At 39.1% G+C, this 19,595-nt stretch overlaps 1 protein-coding gene across 1 annotated transcript in view; it reads left to right on the top strand.

Annotated features, from left to right (window-relative positions):
• The first annotated feature begins 205 nt into the window (after positions 1 to 205).
• LOC120775595 (inactive dipeptidyl peptidase 10) overlaps positions 206 to 19,595 on the top strand; it is a 186,209-nt gene continuing 166,819 nt past the window's right edge. Inside the window, exon 1 of the mRNA XM_040105834.1 lies at positions 206 to 1,301. Coding sequence (XP_039961768.1) covers positions 1,236 to 1,301 — 66 coding nt within the window. The 5' untranslated portion in view covers positions 206 to 1,235. The remainder of the gene's footprint in view (positions 1,302 to 19,595) is intronic.

Raw genomic sequence — 19,595 nt, 5'->3', positions numbered from 1 at the left:
TTTGCAATTTAATTACAGTAATAATGCTGTTAAGTGGAAAAATTAAAAATTAATCTCATAATTAATGCGAAAAAATTATGCTTAGTGCCTGTTAGTGCGCATAAATTATGCAAATAAAAATAAATTAATTATTTTTTCCGCATCAAAATGCGAATAAGTGCATAAAAGGCAAGTGGTGAATATAAAAATAAATAAAGAAGTGCAAAAAGTGTGAAAAACAACAACAAATACAAGAGAGCCAACGCGTAATTAATTCTAAAAGTGGAACGCTGCCGTCAACGCAGTAAAAATTAATAATGAAATAAAGTGGCCGAGCAGGCAAATAGCAAGAAAAGTGCACAACAAAAGTGTATCCTACACAAGCAACAACAAAAAAGCCAACGAGCGTACAACTAAATAGCAAATGGTGTGATATATATGAGCGCTTGTGTGTGTCTGTTGAGCAGGAGACCGAGCGTAAGCGCTCAGAAAATAGCGTCTTTATTTATTAAAGCCATTTATCTGCATAAATAAATGCAAGCTGGCAACACTAACACAAATTAACGGCTGAAGAAAGTATACAAGCAAACAACAACACAAACAAACACACTTTGCGCACACACGCACATAGTAGAGGGCAGCTCAAGAAAGTACAAGTTAAATGAAAGGTGCAAAAATAAATACGCGTGAAGGTGTAACAACAACAATAAGAAGAACAGCAGCGGCGTCAGCAGTCAGAGTGCTTAAGCGGCGACAACAACACCAACAACTGGAGAGGACTCTGCGTTAAACCTTAATTGCCTTGGCTCGCTTGTCGACGCAGCGCATGTGTGCAGCACATACACATGCACAAAAATACTAATACATAGCTACAAACACACACACAACCATGCTTGACATGCTGTGAGTTCGTTGCACAGCCCGGCTTGGCAGCTGTGTTGTGGCGCAAAGCAAGTTTCTTACAAGCAGCAAAGTTTAAAGACATTCTGTTGATTAAGCGGAAAGTTTAAAAAACAACAACAAAAAAAACACACAGCGAAATATTTACAAAGTATGTGTGCAATGTAGTCGGAGACATGTGGCTCTCGCTGTGTCGTTGTTCGTGTGAGTTAGGTCGTCGTAAAACTGCTATTTGTTTTGGTCACTGAGCGCCAACAACAACAATAATAGTAAGAACGACAACACACGTATAGGTGACAAATTTAGCAACAACATTTCAACTTTAACCTCGACAAAGTCAAAAGAGCGCCACAAAAATGAACGCAGCACAGAGTGGCGGCCACACGAGCGGCTCGATGGGCAAGAAGGGCTCACAAATGGAGGTAAATATACCGTTTTACGGTTCACTTTTTTGGTTGGCATGCATTTTTGAGTAAACAAAATGTGTTTTTTTTGACACACATATGGCTGAGCAATGCTTGGCATAATATTCATATGTTCTTACGGGTAACTATTTAAAAGGTTAGGTCTAACTGAAACTTAAAAAAATTACAATTTAAACTAGGCGCAAGAAAACGGAATTGAATTTTCGCTTTCGAGCTTTATTTGTATTAATAAAAAAATATGTTTTCATTTTGATACAAAATGGCGGTTCAGTCTTCGGAATCAGCTTTTTCAAGAGGTTCTCTACCGGCGGCATTTAGAGGAACTGGAAATAGCTGAAAGGAAATAAAGATCGTGATCATAATTTTTATTAAACTCGATATTTTTTTCAATTTTTCGTAACATGGCGGACTTTAAAAAAATTTAAAAAAAATTTTAAGATTTGATGTTTGACTGAATAAATTAGCAAAAGATTGTTTCTAAAATAAAAAAAATTCAAAAAAGAAGAATTAAATGTTAATTCATGCTGCACCAAAGCAACAATAACCTTCACAAAGATATTTAATACAGCATAAAGGATGTAAACGGATCTCTAACTGGTTTTGGAGCGGTCGGTTTGTATGGCAGCTATAAGCTACACTTGTCCGATCCAAACAATTTCTTCGGAGCTTGTAGCGCTGTGAGAGACAATGGTATTCAAAATTTTTCATGAAAATATATTGTCAAATAAAATAGCTTCCAATACAAAAACTTGATTTTGATCGATCAACTTGTATGACAGCTATATGCTATAGTTGTCCAATCTGTAAAATTTCTTCAGATATTTGGACCATGGTCTTAAACAATAATCTGTTTCGAATTTTGTTAAAATATCTTGCCAAATAAATAACATTTCCAAACAATAACTTAATATTGATTATGAGCAGCTTCTTGTCGAGAAAAGGACGGATACAAAATTATCAAATGATCAGATCGAGAACTCTTAAGTACGTATAAAATTTTTGTATATCTACAAAGCGTCTACGGTCAGCCACAAATTTATACAGCTGGCTAATATCTACTCCAGGCAATTTGCCAGAATCGTAAAGAGTGCCTTATCCTAAAAGTCTGGCGAAAGCTGGGCAGTGAAGGAAAAACGTCTAGATGTTTCCAGCTCATCTTCCGCCCTACAACTTTGACAAGTTGCATCCTCCAAAATCTTACCATGTAAGTGCCAATGGAACAATATCCAGTTTGAACAGATATATTTGCGAATATGAGAACCTTGCTCAGAGCTGTAGTTTCATAGCCCTTTTGCTATCAACTCTGCGCCAGAAAGCTTTCGCAATCCCACAAGTTCAAAGCTTGAAGAGCTCGCGTAAGACCCATAGATCCCGCCATGAACAAGCACCTTGACAAGTAAGGTAGGAAGTGGAAGTAGGCTTAGATAGCGAGAAAATACTCCCCATGACTAGCTTTGAGCTCACTGTCAGCGATCTCAAGGACTATATAGCAATTCGGCTATCAGATGCATACCTCCTTAAAAGAGCCACACTTCGTTGGAGTACATCTGCTGCTATCTGACAGTGATCTGCAGTCTGGCAGTCTGAAACCCTTGAGTTTCTGCTCATAAAAGCTTACAGCGTCTCTTCTCCACCGACTCCGTCCCATCAACATATCCCTCGAAGGTGCGAGCACAGAGAAGAAGTCGCTAGGAGAAGGTTTCGCTACGCAGTGGTCCAAGTTATCAGCGAGGCAATTTTCTTTCCAACTTTCCGTCGGGGATGAAGACATCACCATTCCAACAGTGTCAAATGGAGAGCCTCACAATGAGGGAAGGCGTGAATCCTATTCAGTTCAGTTTAATTTGGACTGGCAGCTAAGTCGATCCTTTCCGCTCACTAGCTATCACTTTCAGGTATCTTTATTAACCAGGAATTTTCCTTTAACCATGATTGGCGGAAATCAATCAAAACCATCCCCTAATTTTTGTTGTTGTAGTTTTATGTTTCGTTTCCAATGAGTTTCATTGTATCATCATATGTTTCCTATCAAAAATTATCTAGCTTAATCTTATCAATTATATAACGTATATAGGACCCTAAAATGTACTTTAAGCCAAAAAAATTCAATTTTCGAAAATCCCACACTGACCTAACCAACATGCTTTTATACACATACAAAAGCACATATTTTCAACCTTAATAATCTCCTATTAAAGTTACATAAATTAATTTATAATTTCATTTTGGCGCAAATATTTTCGATAATTCAATGCAGATAAATGTATCTCTATAATTTCAATATACATATGTATGTGCGTGGGCGTGTCTTTATGAGGGCTGTCAGATGAAAGAGATGCCATAACAACACTAAACAATACACGCCATAAAAATGAAAATGAAAACATTTTGCTTCACAGCACAATAGCTAACGAGCACTTTGGCCTAAAACAGCTGAAAATATGCTTAATAACTAACGGTGCTACACTTGCAGTAAAAATTTGAATGTGCCGTGGCCGCACTTAAATATAACGAGCGCGTTTATTATAGGCAATTAATGGCAATATTTCACAAAATACAAATATTCACCAGTGATGTGCTTATAAGCAAATTTAGAAGGCAAATTGCATGTCTATGTCTATGTAAGTGTATACGTATGTAATGGATGTTTATATGTATGCATGTGTGCCTGTGAACTTGCATTAGTTTTCCAATGAAATCTATTCAAAGCAGCATTTAAGTACTTGTCTACAACTACAAAATACAAGGAGGCGCAATATTTTTACTTTATTGCCTTCCTTGCTCGCTTGAAATTAATTGAAGCGTGGAAAATTGGCCATAAATGCGATGTAATGCTTGAAAAAACACGAGACAATTGACGCCTTGAGTGTTCAGTGAGGCAAAAAAAAATATTTTTTGTTGTTGTGCAGTAATTAAAATTTCATTACAGCGCAGATATTTCAGCACTGTTGTCTTCAAATAGATTGCTCTATCAAGTGAAATGACTCAGATTGACAGCTTGAGGATGTATGTATATATGAAATGAGCGAGAGATTTTTTTTATTTACGATTGAGAGTGAAGCAATATAATATATGCTCGCGATATTTAAAAATAATTTTTAATAATAAATTTCTAGCTAAAAGAAAAAGTCATAATTTGCTTGCATTGCTATGAGAAGTTCTATAACTAATAATAAATCTTCTCACAAGGCTTAGAACAGAGACACGAAAGAAAACGAAAATGTTAAAAGTAACAAATTTTTTTGGTATTATATAATATTATCCGTATACAAATATTAATATGCTGTTATTTTATTCACTTAAAAGTATTTAATATGGTTTTAGACGGGCTAAGAAGAAATTGAAAGCGTACTATAATTATATCTATGTCCTGACTGCAAATAAAGTTTCTTATATCCTAAACTCATATACCCCAAGCACGTTTACCCTAAACTCTTATACTCTAAGCTCTTATACCCAAAAACGAAAGGTTGGAGTTTGTAGTGAAAGTAAAATAGCGATTTATTTCTCGACGTAGTAACCTCTTAACTCAATAAACCTGATTAAACCATAATCTAACTTTTTCAAAACAGTCTGAAAAAAATGTTTTCAGGAGGCTTGCGAAGTAGAGGTGGATGTTGAGCAATACCAAAAGCTCCGTCGGGATCGAGAATGACCTTCCCAAGTCGTTCGATACCAAACGAGGTTTCAGACAAGGCGACTCCCTTTCATGCGACTCCCTTTCATGCGACTTCTTCAATCTTCTTCTGGAGGAAATAATTTGAGTTGCAAATCTGAATAAAGAAGACACAATCTTCTACAAAAGTGTACAACTGCTAGCGTACATCGATATCATTAGCGCAGCCGCTAGCTCTACTTTCTCCAAAATTGTTAATAACGCGAAGCAAATGATCTGCTTTCTTGCAACCAGTATTAACATCAACAATGGCAGGTGCTACTTCGGACTAAGTAGGGAATTGAAAAGTAAAGTCCTCTCTCAACGAACAAAGACCAAACTCTACAAGTCACTCATCATTCTCAACCTGTTATACGGTGCACAGGCATGAACGATGACAGCATCTGATGAGTCGAGGTTCTGCGATGGTTCTTTGCGCATTGGCAACGGTGAGTACCGCAGTCGATGGAAGGAGGTATACGATGACATTGTCATACCTGTTGTTCAGAGAATTAAGAGACAGCGGCTACGCTGGCTAAATCATGTGGTCCGAATAAATAAACACACAAGCTCTGAGCGTATGCGAGGAAACGATTTCCACCCTTTTGTTAGCAAAGAGGACCGACCGCGCTTTATTTGAAGTTGGCTCGACTGGTGGATTTCACTATTCCGCATATTCCTTTTATTCCAGCATGTACCTGTGCCTCTATAGACATTTCACAAAAAGATGCAGAAACTATTTCGGATTGCACTTCTAAATATAAACTACTACTACTATAAAGGGGTATTACGTCGTCCATGTCGTCCGAAGTGAGCTTTATCAAGCCCACATATTTGATACATACTATGAACCACTTGATACCTTCACATGCCTGCTACCTTAGCTTTCTCACCCTCGTTCAATCTGTAGTCTCTCAATGCGATTTCGATAAATTTTGTTATTTTACCCAACGTGGTAGTTATTTCGGCGAACCTTGATGTAGCTCAAGAAAAACCGACCGGTGTCAACGATGAAACTTGTTGAAACAATCATTGACCGTTGCCAGCGCAAGAAAGTTGTCGCCGTATAGAGTATCTGAGTACCTTTGATTTCATTGCGCGATTTCCCTACCAAAAACCAGAATAGTATCATATGTTTATTTCACTTTTTTTAAATTTTCGAAAACAATCAATTCCACTCACGATGAAAACGAAGCTGAAAATCCGATTTGGCCGAAATTTTGACGGTAGTCGTCTAGACGAATTTATTACTGGCATCGTTCCCGTTACTGGTGCCATCAGTGGTCAGGTTAAATACTTATTGGAGCGCTCTTGTTTAACAAATAATACCGTAAAGACCGTTGCCTACATTCAGGCGGCAAGCAACATTAAGTTGAGGAATTAGTTTCAAGCACAGAGGAACTAAAACACTTTTAATAAAAAAGAACGTTGCACAGATTATAACTGTATAGTGCTAACTTCTAATTTAATCTCCATAAAACTCTTAACTGATTTGGTCTTTTCGACGAGGTAAAAAAATTTGTCTTTCAAGATGAGATTTCTAATTATATTATTTTTTTCTTTCTTCTCTTCAAAACCCAATACAATAAAATACTATACTATAAATATCCACTTTCAGTTAAGCAAACAAAATTTCCGTTATGCAGATTTCGAAATGAGCAAAAAAATCTAATTTTATGCCGCTGAAAGAATAACACTAAATTTTCGGCTTGAAAGTTTTGCGAAACCGCCATAAACTCGAGCTCAGCGGTCAGCGAAACCGACCACGCGCAGCTCATCGCGGACGGACATGCGTGAAATGGGGAGTGAATGCCAGTGGTAACCACAACTATGGCGGCGGCTGCAAGCACACTTGGCAGCGAATGCGTGGAACACAATTAAACAAAGTCGAAACTGCAATAAATTACTTTTCAAGCTGAAGCACAGCAACAACAACGCTGCAACAACACAACGCGCAGGGGCGCAGAGAAGCAACGGCAGACAAGGCAGCGAAAAAATTGGCGTGAATAAAAATGCCAAGAGCAAACAAAAACCGTAGCAGCAACAACAAAGCGGCACTTCAACAACGCCGCAAGCTCCAGCTCCAGTTCCAGCGCCGACTTCGAAACTCAGGCACAAATTCAATTAACCCACTTCTGTCGCATGCAGCGCCGGGTACAAATGCCCGCCAACCAAAAGCGCACGTTTCAAGCGCGGTAGTGCTGTGCGCCAGCAACAACAACAACGACAGTAACAAAGCGAGTGGAAATCACAGAATATGCGAGAAATTAACAGCGGAGACAGTTTTCGCTGCTTCTTCTTCCACCAGCTGCGCACTTTTTTAATAGCGAAACTTTTAATTGGATATTATTAAGGCGCGTGAGTGGGCGTGGCACTTGCCCGGCTGCATGAAATGTGGCAAAGCCAAGTGGCAAGCCACTTTTTATGCAACACAACAACTTCGCTCGGTGTCCTCTACATAAATAAGAGCTCATTAAGCGGCGTCGGTGGAGAGTTCGCAGCTGTTAATGCGCAGCCGAATGGCGGAAAGTGTCAAGCGGAAAATTTGACAGTTGGTCAGCCGATGACGCACGCCGCAGCAGTAATAAGCGTGGCAATTATGTTGCAAAATAATTTGTTGTAGGAATTAGGTGTGAAATTGGTTCACTTTTGCTGAGATGAGTTAGCGGTCCATATTTGAAGTTTAATCCTTCACTCTAAAGGCTTATCTTAAAGGGAACTCAACATAGAATTTGTTGAACTGATCATTTTTCTGTTTATTAAAGGTTATAGGTCATTTTATTTTGGATATAATTGACCTAATTGGGAGTGGCCTTAGTAACCTGTATCTCGCAAAAACATACTAAATACTCTGAAGAGACTGATGGACTGGTTCATAAGTAGGCGTATTCCGAAGTACAATTTATCAGGAACGCAACCTGCTCACTGCAAAGGTAAGTCAGTGGATACTGCCCTGCAAACTATCGGATATTGACGGATACAGTGAAATATCTAGGGCTCATCCTGGATGCCGAATATCGAAGAGAGAGCAAAAAGGCATTGATTGCCTTTTACTGATTTGGAGGAGCTATTGGAGTCTCTTACCGAAAGTGGTCCATAAACCACAATAGTCGAGCGCATTATGTTCTGTTGGGTTTTTATGTGTTGAAGGGCTCCAAAGAAGACCATACTTGCAAAGAAACTCAGGAGCGTTCAACGGGCGGCGCTCATCAGCATGTGGGGTGCACTAAGATCCACTCCAACCATGGCACTTAACGATATCTTGCACATTGTACTCGTAGACATTGTCGGCAGGTGTATGACTGCAAAAACCGCTATCAGACTCAGAAAATCGAACTCTGGCGACTCCTTCTCTGTCTGTATACCGGCGAGAGAATTGTGGGGGAAAAGACGCCGTTGGAGAAGAGGAGCAAAGTTTAGGGGAAAATTAGTGGAGGAGTTTAGTTTCAAGAGATAGCTATATATCAAGTCCAGATTAAAACTTCCTAACTATCGAAATGTCCAAGCGGAGGTTGCAGCAATTGCAGCTTCTTTCAGAGAAGTGACCACCCACTCTGATAACAGACCTGCGATATTAGCCTTGAACTCATTAACAGTGCGTTCAGGGTTGGTCAAGAAGTGCCTAACCTCGCTTTCAATAGTATTGAGTGCATTGAGACTGGTAAGGGAACCCGGCCACAGCGGAATCGCAGAAAATTGTGAGTTGTGCCACCATCGGTATATGCGCTGTTGCAAAAGCTTTTTGGTCCAAAAGCGATCGCAAGAGATCTAGTGATCTCTTTGCCCTCCGTAAAGCTAGCCTCACCCTAGTTGTGGGGCTTCTAACAGTCCTTTGCCCTATTGACGTCCATGCTGTAAGGTTAACAATCATAACAGACGCCATCTTCAGAAACTGTATGGCAGAAGATGAGGTGGAAACAACTCAACACTTCCTTCTTGACTGTCCCGCGTTTGGTAGGACAAGGCTTAAGTACTTGGGAGCACATACCTTTAGAACTTCTGTGCAAATTTTGATTAGCTACTAGTTTATAAGTTCGAACACGTGAGTTCTTCTTTTCTATGGCTTCACAGAGGACTACAAATCGCAATCCATGTGCGATTTCTTTTGATCAGCAACCTAAACTAACCTCTCTCGCATTGTATAAGTCCGACCAAGTTTTCACGATCCAGGATTGGAGAGGAATTGTGATCCGCCAGGGCAACACCTGATGTGATATGAATACATCTTATAATCTAGACCGGGCACCACTAACTTTGCTGTTTTAGCGAATGATAGCTTTTGAAAATCGAATTGATCAAAGTTAATCTGGTAGGTATAGACCAGTTCTGGTCCTTTGCGAAACCAGATGGAGTTCATTTGCTAGAACTAAGGGGAGTAGTCATCCTTCTTGATGCCTGCACTTGAAGCGAATTTTCACCTTTTCCAGTATACTCGTATCATATCGTGTGGACCCCAGACGCTTACATTGCAGTCTTGCCAATATAGGACAAGTGCTCAAGAGATGCTCCATTGTTTTCCTGGTGCCCTGCTCTAGATATTTCCTGCCGTCTTCTCATTCTGTCAGCCCCATTCCACGTTCGTTTGTCGCTAAAAGACAGTGACCATTTAATATTCCCACCATGAGACTATCGAGTGCAAATAGAAATTTGGTATTTTTGCACATGACTTTTGCAGTTTTGCTTTCCAGGTAGCTAATTCCATCGGATTTTGATTTTCGTTACCATGCGTCTGTCTAGATCGTCGTATAGACAATGCATGGGTTTCCCAATGCTGATCACGCTGATGCCTTTGTGGCCTGACACCCTTCAGAAGATGCCTCCCGAGACACTTGCGATACGAATAGTAGGCGTATGACTTTGCAAATTCATATTTCCATGCAGCCTAAATATAGGCAACACTTAGGAAATTGTTTATACATAACGACTAAATAATTTAGCAAGCTCTTCGGCGGTAGTTTTGATCTAAAAACATGAGAAACGTATTTTATATAAAAAAAGAGTCATTTGGACAACAGTCCACAATGCTAATGAGAATTAAAATTTTGATCGAATTAAAATGTCACCTATAAAACTTGGATAAGATCAATGTAGACACAAAACCAAATTCAGTTCCAACCACAGCAAACTAGTCACCAACAGTAGCAATCAAAAATCATCATACGCCAAACCACAACCTCACCTCCAGCAATGTCACTACTAGCTACTAGAGCGAGGTCACGGTGCTGAAATATTTACAACTTTGTTGTTGTAAATTTATGACCTGTTAAATTTGTGCGCAAATGAATTATTGACGAGCGACAATGTTTTTAGATTCATTGGGATTCGGTGGCTAAAACTCTACAAACTTTCGCCAAGATTTCGGTCATAAAACAGCAGAAACGACGACGGCGTGCAAAGAGTATTAATAAAATTGCTCATTTAATAAACTGTCAAATGCGAAACATTGCTTGCGCAGCAATAAAGAGCAGAAACAACAACTGCTGACCACCCAAACGGCGAGAAGGTGTGACCGCTGAGCGGGCGTCTTTAGCAACACGTAGCATAAATGACGGGCAAAATTAATGAGGCTGAAAATTTCTGTTTATATAGTAGGTGTAAGTATGTATGTACATAGAGCTACACAGTTTTCATACCATTTTTATATGCGGCAGTTAATAAAGCGCGAAAAAAGGCTGTCATAACTGTCTGATGGTGTTTCGAGGCGTTTCATTAGCCTTTTGCATTAAGTGACTGTTGAAATTTTATTCAATGTTTAAGCAAAATATTTTATTTGTCAGCAATTTTTATGCAGGGAAAATAGCTGGTATATTAAACAGTGGCTGACAGTATGACAAAGTCAATATTCTGCATTCAAAAACTACGAAATAAACATTTAACCATCCAAAATTGAACAATTCAAAGCTTCAAAGCTTCAAAATTGATGAGAGTAAAACAAAATATTTGTTGAGAAATAATTTTAGTGAAGATAAGCAGTCTGATGCACTGGTTAGCCAAGTTACCTGAATCAGAACGACATCGGCTTCGTCTTGCTTTAGTCGAAGCAGTAAATTGGCGAAGGGCGCCTTCGCATGTTGGAAGTTAATCTGAAGAAATCTCTATCTTTAGACTCTATTTCAGAAGCGCTAGTTCAGCGTCTACATCGTGCTCGACCCCCACCTCCTCAAACAGCTGTTCGAAGCTAAGGATGGAGTCGCCGATTGATAAAGCGCCGCTAGAACTCGCAACGTCCGAGAGACTCGGGTGGTTTTCCATGATAGTTTAACCAACACCACATGTCGTACTTATCGCATCTGCAGCTGGAGCGCCATCAGCTTTTTCAAATGTCAGGAGTATCATAAGAACCACCCTTTCGAGCCCATAGCTTAAGGCTCCTTCGGTTTTACTGTTCGGAATCCACATTTAGCAGAATCACCGCTTGCCGAAATGGTTCTTAGGTTCTCTCCAGCCCCTCAGTCATGAGTGGTAGTGAGGGGTTACAGTATCTGGAGATTTCCTCAATCTAAATCACTGAGGAAGGTTCGGCTGGCAGCCAGTAGCTCAGATACCTGACGAGCATGCTTATTACCGTAGCTTTCCACGATTTTTGCCGCCAAGTGGCGGTCTGCCTTCAGCTTGCTCGCTAGTGCTGACTTGCTTCTGTCCCCTGTAAAGCCTTTCATAATTCTAGCAAAGGCTTCCCTTTTCCTGCAAACTCATAGATTTTACGATTTTCGACGATTCCATTATGGCCTGGTATCTAGACAAGTTTGATGTAGTAAGTAGCTTGATGCTACTGGCATTGAAGTCATGTCCTCCTTGACTAGCTCCCTATCAGCGAGCTCAAGAACTGTATAGCAGCTCTAATGTTAGAGCAGATGCATTTCTTCTTGAAAGAAGTCGAACTTCGTAGAAACATATCTGCTGGTACCTTGATGGCTACTGCTTCCGCTTGAAAGAAGACTGGCAGTCTGAATCTAAACTTAGTTGAAGGTACCATTGTTGCCAGAAGAATCCCACTCCAACCTTTCGCTTCAGCTGCGATCCAACCTGCGCCTTTTCTCCAGCGACTCCACTCCATCCATATATCCATCATAGGGATGTGCGCGGAGAAGATGTCATTAAGAGCAGGCTTAGCGGATGGTTTTTGGTGATGCAAAGTGGCGCACTTGCAATAATGTCAAGGGAAAACGGTTGTAGTAGAATCTAAATCAGCCTGCGCAAGCACTTTTCAAGCCAGGATTTATGGTGAGGAAGATTTTATTACATATTTTTTTCTTAATTCTGTTGAGATGAAACCTCGAGTATTTACCATACTACGATTGCTAATAATTGGTAACAACAAAAAATGAAAAAAATTGCATTTGCAGCGCCTTGGAGAGCTGCACCACAGCTGTACTGCTGATTCAAGGTCGTCTAACTGTAATAACTGTTGGTTTATTTTCAAAATAGTACAGACTTAAGCAAAATAAAAACTTTTCTTCTTCATTTTATTTATTTCCCCCAGTTGCATGCAACATCATTTCTCTGCACTCTCTGCAACTATTTACATTTAATTTCACTTTTCGCCACAAAAGAGAGAAAGAGGAAGATAAAAGCAGCTCATGACAACATTCCCTAAAATGTCTTTCCTCAGTAGATAACATTCTCTTTCAACAAATTTCCACTTTATGCTTCTTTAGTGGCACAACTTGACGCAGGAGTCACGCAGGTGTCATTTAGCTTGTCAGCAGAGGACAAGTTGTGGCGCTTGCACTTCACTAAACTGATTAAGCAAACGAATTATTTAGCAAACCGCAGATTAATCGGCTAGCATTTTATTTTGTATGCAAAAAAGTACTCGAAGACTCTCTTCAATGCATATGTGTGTGTCTAAAACATGAGTACGAGTCACTCACAGTGTGACAAGCACTCATGAATACTTTCCAACCACACTTCAAGCCGCGAAAAAACTGCACGAAACACATGAAATACAGAAACCCAAAAACCCAAAAACAACAACAAATTTTAGAACTTTCGCTTTCCATCACTTTCAGGCAACTTTCGAAGAATTTTGCATTTCGCTGACATTTCCGGTTTGGCTGCACGTCTCTGCGTCACTCACATATACACACATAATTGCGAGCATAAATAATTTTCGCACTTTTCTTCGCATTTCATACAGTAGCGCGCGGGGTAAGCACTAGCTCCGGGGAATCGCAAAAAATTAGCTTCTCTCGCTGCGCTTGCCACATGTCGTTTGCGTTTGCTCTTGGCACAGAGCATTGCATGGCAATTTATTTGCCACATGCCGCATGGCACATGAGGCTCCCACATTTAACTTATGTTTACAGCTCGTTTGCTGCGTTGTGCATTCCCTTGGATAATTTGTGAAAATTTCCGAGTTAGTCTTCTTGGCAAGTAAGCAAGTGCACGTGGAGGAAGGAGAAAAAAGGGAACTTACATTTGTTGTTGGTAATTTCTTGCTGTCTAGTGGTTAATGGTGCAACAAGGTATGTGGTCACAGACAAAATTTTGAGAAACAATTTAGCCAAGCCGGAGACCAATGGGTATATTAACTGTTTTATGTTATATATGTATAGTGAAAGACTTTATTTTTTTAAGTTCTCATTTCTTGACAAGTCAATTGAAAAGGCCCCAGCCTACCATAGTAAGATACATACATATTGGACAATTCGTTTAACTTTTATTCAACACTTCAAGGGTGAGACACTGATTATAGTGACCCTTAAACTATTCGATGTAATTTTTATACTCTCGCAACAATGTTGCTAAGGAGAGTATTATAGTTTTGTTCACATAACGGTTGTTTGTAAGTCCTAAAACTAAAAGAGTCAGATATAGGGTTATACGAGTATATACCAAAGTGATCAGGGTGACGAGTAGAGTCGAAATCCGGATGTCTGTCTGTCCGTCCGTGCAAGCTGTAACTTGAGTAAAAATTGAGATATCATGATGAAACTTGGAATACGTATTTCTTGGCCCCATAAGAAGGTTAAATTCGAAGATGGGAAAAATCGGCCCACTGCCACGCCCACAAAATGGCGGAAACCTAAAACCTATAAAGTGTCATAACTAAGCCATAAATAAAGATATTAAAGTGAAATTTGGCACAAAGGATCGCATTAGGGAAGGGCATATTTGGACGCAATTGTTTTGGAAAAGTGGGCGTGGCCCCGCCCCCTACTAAGTTTTTTGTACGTATCTCGGAAACTACTATAGGTATGTCAACCAAACTCTACAGGGTCGTTTTCTTCAGGCATTTCCATATACAGTTCAAAAATGGAAGAAATCGGATAATAACCACGCCCACCTCCCATACAAAGGTTATGTTGAAAATCACTAAAAGTGCGTTAACCGACTAACAAAAAACGTCAGAAACACTAAATTTTATGAAAGAAATGGTAGAAGGAAGCTACACCCAGGCTTTTTTTAAAAATTGAAAATAGGCGTGGCCTCGCCCACTTATGGACCAAAAACCATATCTCAGAAACTACTAGACCGATTTCAATGAAATTCGGTGTATAATATTTTCTTAACACTCTGATGACATGTGCGAAATATGGGTGAAATCGGTTCACAACCACGCCTTCTTCCAATATAACGCTATTTTGAATTCCATCTGTTGCCTTCTCTGTATAATATGTACATTAGGAACCAATGATGACAGCGGAATAAAACTTTACAAAAATACGGTATTTGAAAAATATGTAAATGACGTATAATGAAATCTCGATTATCACTTTATCATGCGAAAGTATAAAATGTTCGGTGACACCCGAACTTAGCTCTTCCTTACTTGTTTTTGTACGATTTGTACTTTGGTTCAAAAAGTGCCTAATTTTTGGTCATCACCTCTTTATTCAACGAGATTTTATTCCTAGCAAGCATTCTTTTGATATGTGAGACTAGAAAATAGTCGTTAGGGGACAGATCTGGATTATTTCAGGTGTATCCCAAAATACAGATGCCATAACCTTGCGCACCGACTGCTGCGTTGTTCCTCGTCTTAACTTAGCATACCATTTCTTGGGCACAGAAATAGCAATGCATGTCGAGCAAGTCAGGGATTGTCACCACTGAGACTCAGCTATTTATATACGATGTTTGTCGGCTAGGTCAACTGCTGCACAGTTACCAGAAATATCACTATGACCTGGAAATAGGATGTTAGATGAACTAAGTGATAAAGGCACTCATGCAATATCTTTGACGAAATCGTAGGAGACTTTTGTGATCTCAAAGCCACCTGGCAGCCTGTATATATACTGAAATATGTATATTCCTTGTAGTGAACACTCTCCTTGTCAGAACAAGAAGGCTTTCTTTAATTGCTGTGATCTCAGCTTGAAAGAAACTGTAAAGATCTAGTAGTCGGAAAGCGATTCTGGTAACTAATTTTGCTGAAAAGACAACACTTCACACTCATCTATCTAGTTTGGCCCCATAAGTAAGAAAAAATTTTCAAACTAGACAAAATCCTCTAGACAACTTATATTAAATCCACGCTTTACTTTTGTGTTAACCTTTTAAAATAAAATTCGAAAATATATTGACTAAATTCGAATCAACCATATGATCGGTTTTCAATCATTAGAAGAACTCGCTATGGCAATGACAGAATTACGGGACATGTAAAACTTTGCTCAGCTACTTTTCTTACTATAAAGGCAACAATGTACCCTGCAATAACTCAGAGTGGCGCGCGAAGTTATGGACTATAAAGGACCTCCCTGCTCTGCCACACATATGCGACACCTTATTAGAAAATTATTCACTCTGAAGACTTGAAGTCGGGATTGTCTCAATAATCGATTTACTGGACTGCTTCCATTCAGTCAGTTATCTGGATGCTGTTTTATATACCTCTTGCTTTACATAATTCCATAAAAAAAAGTCAGGTGCAGTTGGATCAGGTGACCTTGAGGGCTAAAGGAAAGTGAAGTGGCGTCGATAAGTTGCGGGTGGAAAGTCTTGGACTAGCCATAATTGACGACGCAACAGCCGCGATTACTTCTTGGTTTGGTTAGGTTAATCTCGTAGGCCTTGCATAGACCAGTTTTGGTCCTTTACGATACCAAATGGTGTACAGTTACTGCATTGTTTCTTGAACAGGAACATACGGATCGCGATGGAATAGTCTTCTTGTAATACTTTCATATTCAGCAAACAAGCTCACCGACCTTATTCCATCTGAATTCCCTTTGGACGAATAACCTGCCAAATAAAACAAAAAGTAAGGTATTTACTCACACAGAAAAAATTTATTGCGGTTTGTTTTTGTTGGATGATTCGTGCGCCACCCGGTATCTTTCTGGTTGTTCCAAAGCACTGATTCTGGGCGGGATTACAAATTAGTTATCCACACTCGGCCATTGACATGGAAAGATCTCCAGTGGAGCAAGGCTTTTTAACTTAATTTTCTGAATAAGTTAATTTTTGTGTTTTCTTTTTTTTTTGTAAGGAACTACATCGGAGTCGTTTTAATAATCTTATACAAGATTCCTTAGCACTGATCTACTAACCTTAAATAATTTTTTTTTATCCAAAATGGCTCCATGAAAAACATTTGAAATGCTCCAGCTCACAAATGCAAAAAAAATACATTTCTAGTGACTGTGAAATATGGCTGTGGCGCTTGCTACTTACTTTATTATGTAAGCCCTATCTAAAACTACAATATGATGCATTTATGTGTGTGTTTATGTGCAAAAATGTCGTTCCTCAATTTGCTTTTTAATTAGATTTACCGCATGATGAATGCCGCTGAAAGTGTTTTGCATAATTTAGATGTTGATAACAACAATAACAATAACAACATGTCATAGATACTTACATATAGGTATATACACACATAACCACAAAAGGTTCATTATTTCGAAGCTGTCACGAGCAATCGACATCAGCGGCGCGGCTTCAACGCTGTTTACATATACACATGTATGTATATGTGTGGAAGGGTGTTATTGTGCAGTTATTTTGAAAAATTATAAACATATGTTGACAAATGCGTCACGAGATAACAGCCATAGGTATATGCTATATATGTGTGTGTGTGTAGGTGTGCGCACACAGCGAATTGTTATCTCCAAATTTGCATATGCGCAAAAATACGCGCGTTGATTTGGCCCTAGGAAGGCAAAGTGACAATACGTGATGAATTTCTGTAAACAGTGATGTCATTTGATAAACAAAGTATTATTCTCTATGGAAATTTTCCGTGTTTATTTGGTGTGTGTGCAAAAATATGTTATGGAAAACAGAGAGGCAATGAAATTACATTTTAATTACTATTTGCTCCAGTGAAAGAAAAACCGTTACAAGGATGCCAGCTGTTTGAAATTTTTCAGTCAATAGAAATCATTAAGTTCAAAACTAAGTAATGAAATAGTTTGAACAAGGCAAATATTTTTAAAAAATATCCTATTATGCCGAGTGTTGCCACCATTTCGGAAAGTTCATTTTCTAAAAATCATAAGGTTCAAAATTATGTAAGAAAATAGTTCAAAATAGCCAAAACTTTGAATATATTTTATGTTATGTCCAATGTTGCCACCTTTTTGAAAATTTCAGTTGCTAGAAATCGTTAGGTTCACAATTATGTAATAAGGGAGTTTAAAATAGCCAAACTTTGAACACATTTAAAATTACATATGACTAGTGTTGCCACGCTTTTGAAAATTTTCAGCCAATAGAAAACGTAAGGTTCAAAATTAAGCTAATTAAATTAAAAAAGTTTGAACAAGGCAAACATTTTAAATCGATTCCATATTATGCCGAGTGTTGCCACCCTTTTGGAAAGTGTATTTACTTAAAATTGTAAAGCTCAAAATTATGCAATGAAAGAGTTTAAAATTGTCAATATTTTTAACATATTTTGTGCTATGCGGAGTGTTGCCAGCTTTTTGAAAATTTTAACAAAATAAAATCGTATGGTTCAAAATTAATTAGGGAATGATTTTAAACAAACCATAACAGAAACACTCTACAAGCTAAATAATAATGAGATTATTTTTTGCGGAGTGTTGCCACTTGCCAAATTTTATTAACTCAGTAAACTTTTTAGGAGAACTTGCTGAAGATCTTGAGTATAACAGCATAGTTGTAGAAGAGCTTTTACCGTTTTGGCAATTTTTGGAAAAGGTTGCCCCAACTTAAAAGGTTTTGTGTTTTTATTGTTGTTGTACTTTCGATTTTTGCTAGAGCATTTGTTTTTATTATCATGTCATAACCGAAGCTATTTTTAGCAGCATCCGTACATGACATATGTCGCAGCAGGTAACATGCAACACGTCATATGTAACATGCCACATGTAACATACGGCATGTCACCTTGTCTAAATTGCAACACGTCAATACACAACTCAAGCATTTACCTCCGTCATTTATCGTGAACGAACTTGCACAGCCAGTCCTAAAAGAAGAATGTTGTTTCTCACTTGGAAAACTTACAAGCAATATCAACTGAACTCAGGTAGAACAGTTCAGAAACTTGTAGTTGAGGATTGATTGCGTTGAGAACTCAGCACGTAAGTGGCAAAACGAGTTGTGTCAAGTGCCTAAAAGTGCACCAGTGCATGAGAGAAGAAGAAAGCATCCAAGTCGTGCCGCTCATCTGCCTATACGCATATAAAGCATTTCTAGCCTTTGTCACCCTTTCTACCACATTCTGCTTCCAAAGCAGTTTGCTGTACAAGGCTATCCCAAGGTACTTGGTGCGGTTCTTGAGAGAGTTGTGTCCCGTGTATCGAAGCGAACTTCTATAGAGGAATTTAGTGCTTTCTTGTTAACACAAATATATCCGTTTTCTAAGAGTTCAACCCCAGACTCGCTTGTGGAGCCAAATTATGTGTCCACAATACCCGTTATTAAAATGGCAATCTTCGGCGCTTTGCCGTTCAAGCTCCATAGAAGCGGAGACAGCATAGCACCTTGCGGAGTACCTCTACAGTCTTCCTTGGACATTCATGGGGTTTTCCATTCTGCACTTATTCTTTCAGAGACTAAAAGGCTTCTGCTCCAACGTTATATAGCAGAATCACTACATATTGACAGGATACTATTCAGAAAAGATTCCGTAGAGACGTTGTTGGATGCTCCAGAAATCTCCAGAAACGTCCAAGAGCATATTTCTTAAATGTGAAAGCTCTTTCGAGCTCTATGTATGGAGTACAGTCTCTACCGAACTGCTTCTCGTGTATGTGAGTTGCAATTTGGATAAGCTTCTAGGAGCTGCTGCGGCCATAATGTGCGCTACCAAAATTTTCTTTAGCGACTAGGTCTTCGTATTGAAACGGGCGAGGCGGGTCTTTTCGATAATAGTTTCCTGAGTCCCGCTACTTTTCAAAGCGACTACAAAAGTTTCTCCAAGGTTCTAGCTTTCTCCTGCGCACCAACTTTTTGTAGTCCCTTAGAAAACCTTTATATTCGTTTCAGCAGTCCTCGCTTTCTGCTTGCTTAGTCCAGTTGGATCACTCACGGACTTTACGTCTGAATGACCCCAAGCTTGTTGTGTCATCAAGGCGGCTTCGTTTTGTGCTTGAGTCAAAGCGTAGGGCATGCGTAGTGAAGAGCTATATTTAGGGCATTCGTAAATACAGTCTCGTCCTTTTCAAGCTCTTCATGTTAGTTATACACGCAAGGTCTAAGTCTATTGCCCA

This window comes from Bactrocera tryoni, chromosome 4 (genome assembly GCF_016617805.1).
Source record: "Bactrocera tryoni isolate S06 chromosome 4, CSIRO_BtryS06_freeze2, whole genome shotgun sequence".
NCBI classification, from domain to species: Eukaryota; Metazoa; Arthropoda; class Insecta; order Diptera; family Tephritidae; genus Bactrocera; species Bactrocera tryoni.
The sequence above is the reverse complement of the archived record's forward strand: the minus strand, read 5'-3'. Positions and strand labels throughout refer to the sequence as shown.